This window comes from Dendrobates tinctorius, unplaced genomic scaffold, assembly GCF_039654945.1.
Source record: "Dendrobates tinctorius isolate UK_male_01 unplaced genomic scaffold, ASM3965494v1 ptg000086l, whole genome shotgun sequence".
Lineage (NCBI taxonomy): Eukaryota > Metazoa > Chordata > Amphibia > Anura > Dendrobatidae > Dendrobates > Dendrobates tinctorius.
Window position 1 is genome coordinate 66,243,105 of NW_027361754.1, and position 19,235 is coordinate 66,262,339.

The following is a 19,235-nucleotide window of genomic DNA, read 5'->3' on the forward strand; positions in this document are numbered from 1 at the left end:
CAGGCAAGCACGTGGAGTAACCCTTCACATACACTTTCCTGCGACGAATGGGGCTGTATTCCTCTGACGATGGTTCCACGGATACAAGGGCAAGCGCAACAGGAGTGCATGGAGAAAGACCTCAACAGCGCTTTTTCAGATGCCCTGAATCAGCCCCAGAGCGCTCCGTCCCCCTTCCCAGAGGGAGGATCGATTGAGCAATACCCCCCTGTAAAACCTCCTCCAGCTCTGCTACATCGCCTGAAGGATGAGACCGGACAGTGACGACCTGACTGAGCACAGGAGTGGAGGTATGGGGTCGGGTCCTTGTCCCCGGGAGGAGCGCTGACTTGGCGTCAGTGGCAGTACACTGGCGCCCGGTCACGGCTCCATCCCGCCCGGCGCTTACCGCGGGGAGGCCAGAAATTTAGCCCCCGGCTTTTTCGGCCTGCTAGGCCGCAATTTAAATAGCGCCGCCCCCGTCGCCTACCGTGGGTAGGCCAAAAAATGTAGTCCCTGGCTTTTCCGGCCTGCTAGGCCGCAATTTGAATAGCGCCGCCCGCGCTAACGTCACCGCCCCCTCTTGGCGCCTCTCATACTCAACTAGATGCGCAATTCTAATCTCGGGGGCCATGTTTGTTACCTCTGCTGCAGTTAACCCTTTCAGGAGCAGCCAAATACTGGGTGACGCCACAGGACCACTGTTTTTTCCTCCCGGGGGACATAACACAGGACCGTGGGTAAGCTGCATCTGCCCTCAGATTAAAGCTTAACCCCTTCCCGGCACATTCCCTGCAGCTGCAGTCAGACCCTTTCTGGAGCGCTATGCCTCACTCTAAGGAGGCTAAACGGGCTGCTAAGAAGCACACTGCGTTTTTACTACCGTGGGTACCACTTGCAGGTCGGCCTTACCCAGTGCACAAACTAATCCGTTATGCACGGACCGCGACCCGGCCTGTGCCCGAACTGCGCCCCGACCTGCGCTCCAAAGCCCTCAGAATCCCCCATCTCATCAAAAGTTGCCTGATTCTCTTATAGAATCAGTCAACAGGATTCTAAAGTTAGATGAGGAAAATATTCCCGCTCCAGCACTCCCTATCTCATTTAAGGAGCAAGCGTGTGCGCTGGTTATTTACCAGGTCGTCCAGTAAGATAGGGATCAGCCACATAAGTGGTTCACTGGGCAAAAGTTTATCCTTTTGATCCAGACCTAATGAACTGTCGATTACAGTTCCCTCTGGTACGCCCTCCTGTACCGCGTCTTGCTCCTATCTGTTTCTGAGGGTTCCTCAGTCAGAAACCCCTCCGATCATCAAAATGGCTACCCTGCCCCTTTCAATTTTTTGGAAGCTTCAGGAGCGACGGTTGTTTCCATCCTTCGTGGCAGTTTAGGTCACTAAGGCATGGCCGCTTGGACAGAAGTCCTGATTACTTCTTTTGATGCCGCCAATTGCGCGGCTCAAGCTGCCGCTCATGCAATCTCCATTAGAAGAGCCCCAGGGCTCTGCGGCTGGTGGGCGCATGCCACATCTAAAGGATTGTTGACTTCTCCCCCCTTTTCAAGCGGGTCGTCTTTTTGGAGAGAGACTGGACCAGCTCATTTCTGATACTACCGGAGGGGAAAAAGTAAATTCCTTCCTCAACAAAGGGCTGTTCAGCCGTTTCGCAACCAACAGCCGATACATTTTCGATCTTCTCGCAACAATTCCGGTTGGTTCTCCTCTACCTTCTCTTTCGGATCAGGTCGGTCTCCGCGCGAACACACAGGCTCCCAGATCTCATACAGACCTAACCGTTCTTGGGAACCCAGGCCTAGGGCTTCTGGATCCAGGGGAGCCAGATCTCATAGATCTACCCAATGAAAATTGTTTTAGGGAGCTGGTGTCCTTCGGATACAAGATAGAATTTTCTTCTCCCTCTCCAACTCGGTTTTTCCTTTCCTCTCCCCCCAAGAAAAAGACAAGAGCCTTCCTTCGGGCTGTTCAGGCTCTGTTAAGGGTCGGAGTCATCATTCTGGTCCCTCATCACGAAAGGTTCAGAGGATTTTATTCAAACCTTTTTATGGTTCCAAAGAAGGACAGGACGATGCGACCCATTCTGGATCTCAAACTGTTAAATCAGTTTGTCAGGGTACGGTGATTCTGAATGGAATTTCTCCGATCAGTTGTTGCTTCCATGGAAAAAGGAGAGTTCCTTGCATCCATCGACATCAAGGACGCTTACCTTCACATTCCGATCTGCCCGTCCCTCCAGCAGTTTCTGCATTTTGCAATTCACAAGGAACACTTCCAGTTTGTTGCCTTGCCCTTCAGACTCGCCACCGCCCCCAGGGTCTCTACCAAGGTCATGGCAGCTGTCAAGGTCATTCTCCACTCTCTGGGAGTGGTGGTGTTACCATATCCGGACGACCTGCTCATCAAGGGTCCGTCGCTTCCAGCCTGCGAGGAATCCATGGATAACAGTAAATACACTTTCTCGCCTTGGGTGGAAGATAAACTTTGAAAAGTCTTTCCCAAAACCGGCTCAGCAGATTTTCCTTTTAGGGATGATCTTGGACACTTCCCGCGGGTTGGTCATTTTCCCTACAGGAGAGACCCAAGCCTTACAACAGGCAGCGCGACTGTTTTCTCACTCTATTCGTTTCGGCATGAGAGGTCTAGGAAAGTTGGTGTCAGCGATGGAAGCAGTTCCATTTGCACAGTTCTACTTCTGTCCCTTACAACACGCGTTGCTGTTAGCTTAGGATAAGAACCCATTCTCCCTGGACCATTGGATCCCTCTGCCCCTACGGGTCAGGCAATGCCTCAGGTGGTGGACACTGAGGTCCTCTTTGAATCAAGGGAGGTCTTTTCTCCCAGTAAGATGGTTGGTAGTAACCACCGACGCATGTCTCAGCTGGGGAGCGGTCTTTCGTCGCCACACGGAACAGGGTCATTGGTAAACCCGAGAGTCAGCCTCCCCATCAACATTTTGGAGATGCAAGCAATCAGTTTAGCTCTACGAAGTTTCCACCGTCTCCTCGCAGGTCTCATCAAGTTCCAATCCGACAACGCCACGGCTGTAGCGTATATCAGCCGCCAGGGAGGTACCCGGAGCAGGATGGCCGTGCACAAAGCGAGTTACGTCTTCCATTGGGCCGAGCGTAGAAAATTGGCCGGCAGATTTTCTCAGTTGCCAAGGCATTGCCTCGGGGAAATGGTCTCTTCATCCGGAAGTCTTTCAAGAGATTTGTCATTGTTGGGGGACTCCGGATGTGGATCTCATGGCCTCAAGACTAAACAAGAAGGTTCCTCGGTTCATTTCCCGATCGCGTGATCCATGCGACATCGCAGTGGACGCCCTAGTTCTGCCATGGCACCGGTTCCGTCTCCCGTACAACCTCCCTCCTCTTCCCTTCCGAGGATCATTAAGATCAGAGCAGAGGCAGTACCAGTGTTCCTTGTCGCGCCAGATTGGCCGCGCCGAGCATGGTATGCAGAACTAATACAACTTGTTGCCGACGTCCCCTAGCAACTTCCAGGTTGCGTGGATCTACACTCGCAGGGCCCAATTTACCACCAGAACTCCGGGGCCCTGTCTTGGACGGCGTGGCTGTTGAATCCTGGATTTTAGCACAGGCTGGGTTCTCTCACGACGTGATTCCCACCATGATTAGTGCTAGGAAGCCTGTGTCCATGTACCTCTATCCCCGCACCTGGACAACCTTCTTTTCGTGGTGCAAAGATCATGGTCGATCACCTCTGGTGTTTTTCCATTCCTGCCATATTGGAATTCCTACAATCTGGTTTAAAATCAGGCCTTGTGCTTAGCTTGCTCAAGGGCCATATTTCGCCCTTGTCAGCGCTTTTCAGACGCAGAATTGCCTCCAAACTTCAGGTCAAGACGTTCATTCAGAGAGTTTTCCATGTGGTGCTTCCTTATAGAAGGCCATTGGAATCTTGGGAACTTAACCTGGTTCTCGGGGCCTTACAGGAGGCGCCTTTCGAACCGCCGCAGGACATGTCCCTGTCCGTCCTCTCTTGGAAGGTGGTTTTTCTAGTGGCGATTACGTCAATCAGACAAGTTTTGGAATTGGCAGCTCTGTCCTGCCGTTCGCTATTCCTGGATTTTTCATCAGGGAAAGGTAGTTCTCAGGACGTCCCCGTCCTTCCTGCCCAATTTTGTCTCCTCTTTCCATCTCAACGAGGAAATTGTTTTGCCTTTTTGTCCGGCGCCAGTCCATCGCATTGAGAAGGCCCTCAACTCCCTGGATGTGGTTAGAGCGCTGTGACGGTACATCTCGTGGACGGCTCCCTTCTACAAGTCAGATGCCCTGCTCATGCTTCCAGAGGAGCATAGGAAGGGTCTAGCCGTGTCAAAGCAACGCTAGCCAGGTTGATTCCCCTGGCGATTCAGTAGTTCTTCTGTATCAGGAATGTGCCTGTCCCACTGGGGATTAAGGCGCACTCTATCTGGTCAGTGGACGCCTCTTCGGCCATTCGGCACCAGGCCTCGACAGAACAGGTCTGCAAAGCTGCAACTTGTCCAGTCTGCATACTTTTTACAGACTATTACCAATTTCATTCTCAGGCCTGTCCGCAAGGCTGCGACTTGATCCAGCCTGCATACCTTAACAAACATTGCCTAATTCATTCTCTAGTCTCTGCGGATGCAGCCTGCAATTGGCAGTACCTCACTGTTTACTCAGTGGTACATGGGGTATTAGCAGATGTATGCTCCCCACCCAGGAACTGCTTTAGGACTTCCCACTGTCTCTGTGTCCCCGAATGAGGCGTAGGAGAAATATGGATTTTTGTGTACTCACCGTAAAATCCTTTTCTCCGAGCCAATCATTGGGGGACACAGCACCCACCCTGTTTAGCCTATTGGCTCACTGTAGCATTCTTAGGCTTTGACTTAGTTATGGTTATTGTTGACTGTTTATGCTCCTACTACTTTTTTCACCGAACTGGAGAAATCTCAGCCAGCAAGAGGGTGTATACTGCAGGGGAGGAGCTAACTTTTCTTCTTGTTTACTTAGTGTCCACCTAGTGGCCAGCAGCATAACACCCACTGTCTCTGTGTCCCCCAATGATTGGCTTAGAGAAAAGTATTTTACAGTGAGTACTCAAAAATCCCTATTTACTTACACACAAAAATTGTGAGGCTCGTTTTGAGTTTGCCAAAAGACAAGTGGGAGACTCCCCAAATGTATGAAGACAGGTACTGTGGTCAGATGAGACCAAAATTTTACTTTTTGGACATCCAAGATAAATGCTATGTCTGGGGCCAAACCAACACAGCTCATCACCCCAAGAACACCATTCCCACAGTGAAACATGTTTTTGAGTGACCTAGTCAAAGCCCAGAGCATAGTCCAATTGAGAAACTGTGGTCAGACTTGAAGATTGCTGTTTTTCAGAGGAAACCATCTAACGTGAAGAAGCTGGAGAAGATTTGCCTTGAGGAATGGGCAAAAATCCCAGTTGCAAGATGTGGAAAGGAAGTTCTACAAAGTATTGACTTTATGGGGGTGAATAGTTATGCATACAGAAGTTTACAGTTATTTTGTCCTATTTGTTGTTTGCTTCACAATAAAAAGAAAACAAAACGTTCCCAGTTGTAGGCATGGTCTTTACATGAACTGATACAGCCCTCAAAAAACCTGTGAAATTCCAGGTTGTGAGGTAGCAAAACACAAAAAAAAATGCCAAGGGGGTGAATTCTTTTGCAAGCCATAATTGACCACTGCTGAATGCACACTCCTCACATGGATCGTGCACTTAGGAGGAATGGGGGCTCGTGGAATCCGGTACATCTTGCGGCGTGCTATGGCTTGCCTTATATGTGCGATTCCTAATACTAAACTAGCCAGAGCAGTAAAGAAAAAAATAATTCTGCTCATGCACCAATAAAAAAAAAAGTTGGTAGGCCCGTGTAAGATTCTGTTCATTTTTCAAAAAAGTTCAGGAGCGAAGTTCATGGAAAATGTACATTTTAGCAGAAATATGGTTTGATTCATAATTTGCATCTTCTCAAGCATAAATACCATACGTAAAATCTGTTTAGGTTACAGTGGTCCTGACTGTTATGGCATCTAAAATCCGTAAAAGCATACATTCTATTACAATATATTAACATGACAACTAATGAGATGTCCCTCACCAATGTACAGGTCCTGCTGGTCCACTACTACTGGAATAATATGCTGCATTTTCCTGTATATCAGAATGTGCACATTGACTTTCTGCCCTATTAAATTGTGTTTTTGTTTTTTCTCCTTTCTTATTGAATCCTAGGTCACGAGCCATCCTGAGCAAACCGCTCCCACATTAACGCAGCAGTCGCAGTACAACACGCCAGAGCGAGAAAAACTTTTCTCTGAATATAACTTTGAAGATCTCAGCGATTCATTTCGAAGCCTGTACAAGAATGTCTTTGCTCAGTCCATAAGCCAAGGTAGGTGAAGTGGAAAAGATCTGGGCACTCATGGATGGCACCCTCAGTCCATGCTCCAGGCTGAATGACTAGGGTGGACTCCCACACAATGTTGTTCTACACATCCTCTCCAAAATGCACTTGTCTTACTTGTGGCTTAGCATCTTTTCATTGCCTGCAGCAGATCTGCCTGTAAAACATGGATTTTGAGGTGGAGTTGTCATCCCCTTAAAATAAGTCAGTTGTGAATCCACCCGACTGACGCCTAGTTGTCACTTTTTTTTTTTCCCCCATTATAAATAAATACATTTCTAGGAGGGATAACCGAGGAGAAGCAGAAAATAGTTTAACAAAAATATTTAATGGGGAACGCGAGTATTTTGTAATCCTCATGTCAGGACGCCTCACCAGTTATTAGGGTCATTTCAGGTGATGGAGTCTTGCAATGCTTGTTCCTCGCCCCAAATCTGCAGGAAAGGCTGATGCCATACCTGCAAGGAGGGTCTTAGAGCCCCCCAACCACGTGTGACTAAATAACTTGCTGCAGATTTTCAGATCTCAGCGTGCTACTAATGTTTTGAAAATGGCGATATATATGCAGCCGGTCTTACGCCCTTAGGGAGCATGGTGGCATCCACAGTGACTCCGCAGGAGCACGCGCTGCCATAAGAAGCAGGAAAACATTCCAGTCCTGCAAATAAAGGCTGACTGTCTTAGTGCCAGTGATGACATCTTCTACAGTAACCGTGCTCCCCTCTTCTGTTCTTTCAGCAGGCCTGATGAATCTCCAGTCCGAGTCCTCGCAGCAGACACATTCACCCTGCTCATATCAGCACTCCCCTAGTAGCACAATGAGCTCTCAGCAGCACAGTAGCCAAAATAACCTGACAAATAGCCACGCCAGTAGTCTTGGCACGTCCGTGAGTGACTCTATGGGACAAGTGCACATGTCCCACACTCCTATCCACTCCCAGCAGTCCCCGCATTCACCACACATACATCACACTGTAGTCCACCATCAGCACCCCAACCAGCACACATCTCACTGTCACCAACCGCAGCACCCTCAGCAACGCGCTCCGCACCCTGCACAGCATTCGCCGCTTCAAGCACAGCATCCTGCACAGCACCAGCATTTACAGCATCACCCAAATCATCAGCACCAACCCCTCGCACATCAGACCTCTCTAACACAGCAATCGCTGCCTTGTAATTCAGGTAAGAACAAGTCCTCGTGTCTCGCATTACACGTATCAGTAGCGCTCCTCCGGCCACCTGGCCGTGCCGGCTACCGCAGCTACCCATACACTTCAATAGAGGGTCATTATTTAGGCACTATCCACCTTTGCAATATCTCTTAAAGTCTCAATGCATCAGAAAATAACTTTGCTAATAATCTATATTGAAAAAAAAATAGAATATTTTGTGTATGCATCTCCAATGCAGACCTGTGTGTCCATACAGTTACAAACTAGTCTGACCATGCAGCCCTATATTAATTTTTTACTGTCTGTAGATGGGGGCGCATGGAAGAGACTAACATAATCGGCCTTCCAACGGTTTGTCTGTAGTATGTATCCAAGGAGACACACAGATCTATGTGGGAGCTGTGTGCACAGAATGGTAGCATATTTTTCAATCCAAATGGATTGAAAATCTGCATTTTAATATATATTTTACATGTGTTGGAGGGATTAAAAAATGCAAATGTCAACATTTTCTTTAAACTTGATGGCATCTTTGTGTGAGGGTCCGCACACTAACTAGAGCTGCCTTTTGCAATCAGTAGATGGCATGGTCTTATCTATAAGCTCGCTACAGTATGAGGTTCCATGGTGTATTTCTGTGCTCGTGAAGAAGCGAAAGTGTTTAGTTCTCACTCCCTGGTGCGTGGACAGGAATAATATTGGGATATTGTCTTGGGTTTTCGGATTCTATTCATAGCCCCGATTTAATTGAGATTATGAGATGGAGGAGCATGCTGTGTCTGATCTGGGCTTCTGCTCAGCAGGATTAAATGCTCTTCCTTACCTGAGCCGCTCTTCTTGGCTGAGATGAACACATGACACTACGGATTGTATGTTCATGGGCAGTCGCCAGCTTAGTACTGGTACCGGCCACAGGCTTAGAAAATGCTGGGGGTTGTAGTATAAGATTTATTACTTTTAAATTTAATGTGCATAGTGGTCCCTTTCTGAAACAAACGGCTGGATTACAGTGAGGGCACTAACTAACCAATCACCTGATTGGTAAATTTGACCAGTTATAGAGCAGTATATATATATAATATTTTTTTTTTTTTTTTTACCCCTCAGACTGGTACTCAACTTTAGACTTGCTCAAAGAAAGCTGCCGTATTGCCAGCAGTGCCAACTGGTCGGAGGTGGATCTCTCCCAGTTCCAAGGTTGGTATATAATGTAAGGGATGTGCATAGCTTTGATTTTTTTTTGGGGGGGGCTCCAGAGTGACATGGTAATTGGCTAAATGTAGAGGGGAAAATGGTGACTTGCACAGTGTCCCGCTTCATCATGGAAAAGTCAGAGGCAAAGATTGCACAAATTCTGACCATGTCAGGTTTCTTGCAATTTTTAGGATTGACTTTACGCCACACAGGGAGACATTGAAATGAAGTATCACAGCAGTGCCCCATTGTTAAATGGACACGTGGGGGACCCAGTGCCACTTTGCCTTAGCTGGACAGTAACAAAACATGACAACCTGGTTCTCTGTAATCCTCTGCTATCACGGGGACAGTCCTAGTAAAAATAAAATTCTACTAATGTTAGTATTAAGGTCGTAATGATCGTGTTAATAGGGGAATCCTTGACAAGCTGCAAGGCCGGGGCATTTTTTGGGGTTAAAAAGCAGACCCTTTATTCACACATGTTTGTTCATGGATTTTTAGTGCAGATTTTAGCTCCTTTTTCCATGCATGTGAATGGGTTATGTTGTAAAGTAAGTGCCATGTACCCTGGGCATGTACCAAGTAATGGGCATGTACCCTGACGACTGGAGCGTCAGTCTAAGCGAAGTGGAATTTTCAATTGACATCGCCTCACAGAAAATGAGTTTTTGGCAATATCTTTCCTTGGCTACCCCATTGGGGGGGACGCTGGAGACATAAACTCAAACTGCATTTTTGGAACTTTTTAGTTCAATTTGCAAAATGGCCACTTGTCCCATTGCTCTTCACTATGCATCTGTTGTCCATTTGTAATCCATACCAGTGTGCAATTTACGGCAAGGCATCTTTGGAACCGGAGCAGCGTTCCAGGGATTTAACCGCAGAGTTTGCGTCTTTCATTTGAGATTTGGCAGACTTAAAAGTTCAGCTCCTGTGAAGTGTCCATAAAACACACAGATACAAGGGGCTCCTCCGACCTCTGTAGATTACATATACATCTCTCCCGGAGTCTGCTGCTGATTTATGGACACCCATGACCGACCTAGGATTGTGAATTTACAACTTCCATGTTTATCCTGCTTTGGTTTCCACAAGTGTTTGTTCATCCTTGCCGTATAAAATGGCACGTAACTGTGAAGTCATGTGCCTGCAAATCATGTATAGAGTCACAAGAGGAGAGAAACTATGTTCCAGCGCTGCTGCTCTGCCAGCGTGAGTGGGAAAGGATCCTAGGCTGGAGCAGTGAAAAATGTAAACCACAGAAGATTGTGGCCACTAACGGGGGTTTTCTGAACTTTTTTACACAAACACACAATGGCCTCTTCGAGGAAAACGGGGTGGTGGTGGGGTCGGACGCCAATCTAGAGATCAGATATTCATCACATATCCTGTGGATAGGGTTAATATGTCTTTCTTATAAAGTCCCTTTACATTCAGCGTTATGGAGCCTTTACCTACTTACTGTATTGTTCTGTAAGTAAGTTCAGTATATGGAGTAAAGTCTGTTCCGGAGAGCCCACTCCATATTGAGCCCACTCCATATTGAGCCCTTCTTTAGGACAGTGCCAATGAAATACAAATTACACTTGTCTGGTGTAAGAAACAGCTACTGGGATTTCTCACCAGTAAGCAGAATTTAGGAGTGAAAAATCAATATTCCCTATTATATGGAGGATATTCAGAAGCTGCACATTCTTTGGGACGAGGGTATTTTTTTTAATCATTTTCTATGTTTATAACTCAAAAATAAATTCTCTCCCTTGTACTCAGGTTTAATGGAAAGTATGCGGCAAGCAGATCTCAAGAACTGGTCACTGGATCAGGTCCAGCTTGCCGACTTGTGCTCATCGCTAAGTGAATTCTTCAATCACACCGGGTTTATCCATCCACAGAGCAACGTCCAGTCACCTGTGTGTCATGGTAACATGCATAATACCAAACCCACACAGCACCTCGGGACAGGTGAGAGGAGACCCCAGAACCAAATGGGAAAAATATATCTGGCACTTTGTGTTTCTGAGGCGCCGTACTCATCCCTGTTCCTTCAGGGGGTTCCAGAATATTGAAATAACTGTGTACTCTGCCATTTAGTCCTAAAAGACCCGATAACATGCGAATGGGATCTGTATGTAAATGGATAGGTCATAGTGAACTTCACAGCCATGAGAGTAATCTGATGTAGCCCCGGCTAAGAAATGCCGGACCTGTAGTGGTTAACTGTCGGGAGCTTAGAATTAGGTCTTTATAAAGTATACAGTGGGGAAAATAAGTATTTGATACACTTTCGATTTTGCAAGTTTTCTCACCTACAATGGAGAGTTCTGTCATTTGTATTGTCAGTACACTTCAACTGTGAGAGACTGAATTTAAAAATCAAAAACAGAAAATCACATAGTATGATTTTTACATAATTAAATTGCATTTTATTGCATAATATAAGTGTTTGATCACCTACCAACCAGCAAGAAATCTGTCTCTCATGGACCTGTTATTTTTTTTTCTTTAAGAAGCCTCCTACTCTGAACTCATTATCTGTATTATTTGCATCTCTTTGAACTCGTTACCTGTATAAAAGACACCTGTCCACACAAGAAATCACACTACAACCTCTCCACCATGGCCAAGACCAAAGAGCTTTCTAAGGACACCAGGGACAAAATTGTTGACCTACACAAGGCTGAGATGGGCTACAGGACAATAGGCAAGCAGCTTAGTGAGAAGGCAACAACTATTGGCACAATTATTAGAAAATGGAAGAAACACAAGATGACTGTCAATCTTCCTCGGTCTAGGGCTCCATGCAAGATCTCACCTCGTGGGGTAATGATGATTCTGAAAAAGGTAAAAAAAAAAAGTCAGGAATCAGCCCAGAACTACACGGAAGTCAATGGGCAGTCAATGATCTGAAAAGAGCTGGGACCACAGTGTCAAACATTACTATCAGTAACACACTACACTGTCATGGATTCAAATCCGTCAGAGCACACATGGTCCCCCTGCTCACGCCAGCACATGTCCAGGCCCTTTTGAAGTTCGCCAATGATCATTTGGATGATCCAGAGGAGGCATGGGAGAAGGTCATGTGGTCAGATGAGACCAAAATAGAATTTCTTGGTATCAACTTCACTCGCTGTGTTTAGAGGAAGAAAAAGGATGAGTACATCCCAAGAACACCATCCCAACAGTGAAGCATGGTGGGGGAAACATACTTTGGGGGTGCCCTTCTGCAAAGGGGACCGGACGACCACTGTATTGAAGGGAGGATGGATGGGGCTATGTATTGCGATATTTTGGACAACAACCTCCTTCCCTCAGTAAAAAGCACTGAAGATGGGTCGTGGCTAGGTCTTCCAGCATGACAATGAACTGAAACACACAGCCAGGGCTACTAAGGAGTGGCTCTGTAAGAAGCATTTCAAGGTCCTGAAGTGTCCTAGCAAGTTTCCAGACCTGAACCCCATAGAAAATCTTTGGAGGGAGCAGAAACTCAATGTTTCCCAGTGATAGCCCCGACACCTGAAAGATCTGAAGAAGATCTGTATGGAGGAGCGGACCAAAATCTCTGCTGCAGTGTGTGCAAACTTGGTCAAGAACTACAGGAAACGTCTGACCTCTGTAATTGCAAACCAAGGTTTCTCTACCAAATACTAAGTTCTGTTTTCTATTGTATCAAATACTTATTTCATGCAATAAAATGCAAATTAGTTATGTAAAAATCAAACAATGTGATTTTCTGGATTTCTTTTTTTTTTCCAGATTCTGTCTCAAAGGTGAAGTGTACCTACGATAAAAATTACACAGATCTCCATTCCCTAAATCGGCAGTGTGTCAAATACTTAGTTCGCGCACTGTATGTGGGGTATATGAAATTGTAAAGGTTGAAAGTACACATTGCCCGTTCTAATTTTCCCAGTCTAAATTTTCTGTGCACCTGATTAAAAAAAAAAAAAAATAGATGAAAAGTGGCATTTATTTATTTACTTTTCCTACATCAATGGGTGATAAAAAAAAAAAATAACCCCGTAATGACTGCCAATACGTCTTTTTACTGACCTGAGATATGAGAATATCATCCCCATACAGGTGACAATCCAGCAGCTGTTGGCTGTACACTATAGCTGACAACTTGCTGCATCAGTCACAGTCCATATCTGTTTATCCCCTTAGATGCTGCTGTCAATAGTGACTTCATCATATAAATGGTTGAGTGAGGGGGCTTCCTCTTTAACCAGATCGCACCCTGAGATAATGATTGGGTGGTCCTGTTTGCCATAGTAATTCATGGCCAAATAGCCACCTCAGAGTCTGCCGGCTGTTAGTACCCTATTCAGACGTTCGCAACATTTAGGTTGTAAAAAATACACTTTTTCGTTTATTATATCACTTTGCATTCGTTCCTGAAAATCACCCGAAGGGTTAATAAACTACCTGACAGAAGTTTTCAATGTGTCGGGGGGTGCAGTTTTTAAAATGTTATCACTTTTGGAGGTTTTCCAATATATAGGGCCCTTTGTTGAAGTGTTCCAGAGTTATTACCACTTCAAGTAATACTGGTCTGATTTAAAAAATTTGGCCCGGTCAATAAGGAGTGAAAAAAAAAAAAAAGGAAAAAAAATGAAGGCTAAGGCAGTATGCGTCACAAAGTTCTGAAAAAAAAAATTGTATTGAGCATATTTGTATGCGTGTGTATGTATATAATTGTATTGATCATATTTGTATGTGTGTGTATATATCAAAACTATGAATTAACACATGTATAATTATATAATTAACAAAAAGTGTGAAACAATTGAAAATATGTCTTATATTCTAGGTTCTTCAAAGTAGCCACCTTTTGCTTGGATTACTGCTTTGCACACTCTTGGCATTGTCTTGATGAGCTTCAAGAGGTAGTCACCGGAAATGGTTTTCACTTCACAGGTGTGCCCTGTCAGGTTTAATAAGTGGGATTTCTTGCCTTATAATTGGGGTTGGGACCATCAGTTGTGTTGTGCAGAAGTCTGGTGGATATACATCTGATAGTCCTACTGAATAGACTGTTAGCTGCTTTTTTCTTGCCATAATACAAATTCTAAGTAAAGAAAAACAAGTGGCCATCATTACTTTAAGAAATGAAGGTCAGTTAGTCCGAAAAATTGGGAAAACTTTGAAAGTGTCCCCAAGTGCAGTGGCAAAAACATCAAGCGCTACAAAGAAACTGGCTCACATGAGGACCGCCCCAGGAAAGGAAGACCAAGAGTCACCTCTGCTGCGGAGGATAAGTTCATCCGAGTCACCAGACTCAGAAATCGCAGGTTAACAGCAGCTCAGATTAGAGACCAGGTCAGTGCCACACAGAGTTCTAGCAGCAGACACATCTCTACAACAACTGTTAAGAGGAGACTTTGTGCAGCAGGCCTTCATGGTAAAATAGCTGCTAGGAAACCACTGCTAAGGACAGGCAACAAGCAAAAGAGACTTGTTTGGGCTAAAGAACAAAAGGAATGGACGTTAGACCAGTGAAATCTGTGCTTTGGTCTGATGAGTCCAAATTTGAGATCTTTGGTTCCAACCACCGTGTCTTTGTGGGATGCAGAAAAGGTGAACGGATGGACTCTACATGCCTGTTTCCACTGTGAAGCATGGAGGAGGAGGTGTGATGGTGTGGGGGTGCTTTTCTGGTGACACTGTTGGGGATTTATACAGAATTGAAGGCATACTGAACCAGCATAGCTACCACAGCATCTTGCAGCGGCATGCTATTCCATCCGGTTTGCGTTTAGTTGGACCATCATTTATCTTTCAACAGGACAATGACCCCAAACACACCTCCAGGCTGTGTAAGTGTGTAAGGGCTATTTGACCAAGAAGGAGAGTGATGGGGTGCTACGCCAGATGACTTGGCCTCCACAGTCACCAGACCTGAACCCAATTGAGATGGTTTGGGGTAAGCTGGACCGCAGAGTGAAGGCAAAAGGGCCAACAAGTGCTAAGCATCTCTGGGAACTCCTTCAAGACGGTTGGAAGACCATTTCCGGTGACTACCTCTTGAAGTTCATCAAGAGAATGCCAAGAGTGTGCAAAACAGTAATCAAAGCAAAAGGTGGCTACTTTGAAGAACCTGGAATACAAGATATATTTTCAATTGTTTCCCACTTTTTTGTTAATTATATAATTCCACATGTGTTAATTCATAGTTTTGATGCCTTCAGAGCGAATCTACAATTTTCATAGTCATGAAAATAAAGAAATCTCTTTGAATGAGAAGGTGTCCAAACTTTTGGTCTGTACTGTTTGTGTGTATGTATGTATGTGTGTGTGTGTATGTGTGTATATATATATATATATATATATATATATATATATATATATATATATATATAATATGTGTCTGTACACATACGTACATGCACGTACACGCACCTATAGAACTCTGGTAAAAATTAAGAGACAGCCATTCCAATGTCAGTTGAATTCCAACCATAGTACACCTCATTCTACTTAATGTGCTTCTGATTAGGTGATCACCTGAACCAAATCTTATTTAACGAAGGTAAGTATTAAAAACCCTGCTGTGGTGTTCACAATCCTCTGGCAATAGGACAAGCTGGATGGCAAAACAAGTGCTAGTAATATTCCAAAAGTAATAAGAATGAAAAAATAACTTTTTTAACCATGCCAAAGGAGTTGAAAAGAAAAGTCTTGAGTTAGGAAAAGAAGGGCTCAATTCTGGCTTTACTAGCAGAGGGATACAGTGAGCGTCATGTTGCCTCCATCCTTAAAATTTCTAAGGCATCAGTTCATTACAACAAGGTCAAGCACAGATATTGGGAACAACAAAGCTACTGACTGGCAGAGGGTGAAAACGACTCCCGACTGACCGGGATGACCATCATCTTATTCGAATGTCACTCAGCAACTGCAGGATGACATCAAGTGACCTACAAAAGGAATGGCAAATGGCAGCTGGGGTGAAATGCACAGCAAGAACAGTTCGTAACAGGCTCCTAGAGGCAGGGCTCAAGTCATGTAAAGCTAGAAAAAAAGCCTTTCATCAATGAGAAGCAAAGGAGAGCCAGGCTGAAGTTTGCCAAAGACCATAAGGATTAATAATAATAAATTTTATTTCTATAGCGCCAACATATTCCGCAGCACTTTACATTTCAGAGGGGACTTGTACAGATGATAGACATTACAGCATAACAATAATCACATAGATCATAACAGATACCAAGAGGAATGACGGCCCTGCTCGCAAGCTTACAATCTATGAGGAAAAAGGGGAGACACGAAAGGTGGGTGGTAACAATTGCCCTGATTGTATGGACCAGCCATAATGTTAAGTGTGTAACAGTACAGACACAGAGGGCTAATGGATGCATAAAGCATGTGGGAGCATGATGCAGGGAACCTGGTTATGGTAAAAACTTTTGGCTGTGCCACACAGAGATAGATTAGGTTAATGTGTTGAGGCGGTAGGCCAGTCTGAATAAATGCGTTTTCAGGGCACGCTTAAAATTGTGGGGATTGGGGACTAATCGTATTGACCTGGGAAGTGCATTCCAAAGAATTGGCGCAGCACGTGTAAAGTCTTGGAAGGATTGGACCATAGAGGTAAACTTCTCTAATGAGTCTAATTTTCAGCTTTGCCCAACACCTGGTCGTCTAATGGTTAGACAGAGACCAGGAGAGGCGCACAAGCCACAGTGTCTTGCACCTACTCTGAAATTTGGTGGAGGATCAGTGATGATCTGGGGATGCTTCGCAAAGGCTGGAATTGGGCAGGTTAATCTTTTGTGAAGGACGTATGAATCAAGCCGCATACAAGGTTGTCCTGGAAAAACAGTTGATTCCTTCTGCTCAGGCACTGTTCCCCCAACTCTGAGGACTGGTTTTCCAGCAGGACAATGCGCCATGCCACACAGCTAGGTCAATCAATGTGTGGATGAAGGACCACCACATCAAATCCCTGTCATGGTCAGCCTAATATCCAAACCTGAACCCCATTGAAAACCTCTGGAAAGTAATCAAGAGGATGATGGATAGTCACAAGCCATCAAACAAAGAAGAACTGCTTACATTGTTGTAACAAGAGTGGCATAAGGTCACCCAAAAGCAGTGTGAAAGACTGGTGGAAAGCATGCCAAGACGCATGAAAGCTGTGATTAAAAATCATGGTTATTCCACAAAATATTGATTTCTGAACTCTTCCTGAGTTAACACTTTAGTACTGTTGTTTCTGAATGATTATGAACTTGTTTTCTTGGCATTATTTGGGCTTTGCAAACACTGCATTTTTTTATTTTGACCATTTCTCATTTTCTGAAAATAAATACACAATTTAGTGCTTGGAAATTTGGAGACATGTCAGTAGTTTATAGAATAAAAGAGCAATTTACATTTTACTCAAAAATATACCTATAAAGAGAAAAATCAGACAAACTGAAAATTTTGCAGTGGTCTCTTAATTTTTGCCAAAGCTGTATGTATGTATGCGTGTGTGTATATATATGTATGTGTGTGTGTATGTATATAAAATTACATGCATAATATATCATTATTTTTGTTTCCCTGTTTCTCAGGAAATGTATATCTAGACTCCAGGCAAAATGTTCCTACGTCAATGATGGGACCCCCAGGTTACACCCATTTACCACCTATGAGCACTACAGGAACTGGCCTGTCAGGTATGTGAATGATCTGTAGGTAGCTCTGAGAGGCGGCAGGTAATGGGATACTGAAGCCTTTATCATCTCACTTTTCTGGACACTTGATTAGAATCTGTTTTACCTCCAGGTAGCAGCCACTTAAAGAGAATCTGTCGGTAGGATTTTTCTATTTAATCAAACAGCATTATGCAGGGGCTGAGACCCTGATTCCAGCGATGTGTCAGTTTACTGCGTGCGCAGCTCTTATGATAGAACCATAGGTTTAACTTTTGCAGATTTAGCAGAGCTCAGAGGTTGAGCTGTATGTAACACTGCTCACACTGCAACTTTCTGTCTACATTGTATAGTAAAAGAGAGTTGCTAATCAGTGCTAAGAGCACATCTGGACTTGGCGATATGGGGACAGTTGTCCTGTAGTGAAAATCTCCTGCTGATAAAACATTGATTGTATTAAAACTGCTAAACATAGCCCAGTAAGTGATATATTGCTGGAATTTGGCCCCTTACCACTACATCATGGTCTTCTCAGGTTACATAGTAAAAAAATCAAGGGGACAGAGTCCTTTTAAGGCCTAATTGGTATTATCTTTAATCAATAGATTTGAGAATTGTCGTGGCCCCATGATCTCTCATGAGCAATCAGAATCTCCCAAAACATTTACTTCTATGTGTGAATGAAATAAGCAGCTCCATTTATCTAGGCTGTGCAGTTTTGATGCTTTTTTTTATATTACTAGACTTTTTTATTGCTCAAGTAAATATCAATGATTGTGTATTTGCACTTGCAGCCATTGATCCCCCTTAGATAAATTAGATTTATAAAGTTTTCAGATAAATCGTTCATACAGTATATAGACAAAAATTGCCCACTTCACCTAGAACGCGACACAAGGTCCCGATAATTGGCTTTATATCATAGCGGTGAAAAGTTTTGAGACTGTCAAAGTTTGGTTTTCACAAATATTTTTGCTTCATTGTTGATAGATCTTTTAGTCGGATGTTTCTATGGTTACTGAAGTACAATTATCTTTATTTCATAAGCTTTTACACTTTTATTGACAAAGTTTATGCAAACACATAAAGGGAATATGTCAGCAGGTTTTTACTAGGTAATCTGAGAGCAGCATAATGTAGGCTAGGAGACCCTGATTCCAGTGAAGTATCGCTTATTGGGCTGCTGTAGTTTTGATAAGCTCCTGCTGATAAAATCCGTTTTATCACCGAAGACTAGTAAAGCTGTTGCCAGGTAGTCCAACCACGCCTCCACCACTAATTGGCAGCTTTTTTTTTTACCAGTGTACCCAGTAAGCAACCAATCGGTGGTGTGGGCGGGGTTATACACAGCTCAGCATTCGGCGAACTGGTAGATCTGCAGCAGAGAAAGCAGGGATTGCATTGAAATGACAGCAAACAACCCAGTAAGTGACACATAGCTGGAATCAGGGTCTCTGCCTCTACGTCTTGCTGCTCTCGGATGGGATAGCAAAATTGGGTGATAGATTTCCTATAATATTTACACAGTTGACCCTTATTTTTCCAGAATTCTGCAATAATCTGAAACATCTAAAAACTATGGAAGCAGCAAACTTTGTGGAAACCAAAATTTGCGTTCGTCTTCAAACTTTTGTCCATGACTTCACAGTGCCCAGAGAAGTGGCTTCATACAGTTACAAGGATAAAATCTGCAATACAGCCCCTCTTTGCTGATCTTTGGGGAGGAAGGAATTAATACCACTGTCCATAATGGGTTAGTTAAGGGTTTACTGGCTCTTGCTGCCAATAAATG

General features: G+C 44.3%; 1 protein-coding gene across 5 annotated transcripts in view; it reads left to right on the plus strand.

The window, feature by feature from the left end:
* FOXJ3 (forkhead box J3) overlaps positions 1-19,235 on the plus strand; it is a 90,077-nt gene that overhangs the window by 63,126 nt on the left and 7,716 nt on the right. For 2 of the 5 annotated variants that reach the window (XM_073585534.1, XM_073585533.1), the window contains 6 exons: positions 6,258-6,417; positions 7,168-7,614; positions 8,712-8,801; positions 10,572-10,763; positions 17,363-17,467; positions 18,990-19,196. In XM_073585534.1, the coding sequence (XP_073441635.1) occupies positions 6,258-6,417; positions 7,168-7,614; positions 8,712-8,801; positions 10,572-10,763; positions 17,363-17,467; positions 18,990-19,156 (1,161 nt within the window). In that variant the 3' untranslated portion in view covers positions 19,157-19,196. The remainder of the gene's footprint in view (positions 1-6,257; positions 6,418-7,167; positions 7,615-8,711; positions 8,802-10,571; positions 10,764-17,362; positions 17,468-18,989; positions 19,197-19,235) is intronic. The other 3 variants (XM_073585535.1, XM_073585537.1, XM_073585536.1) reach the window with 3 other exon arrangements.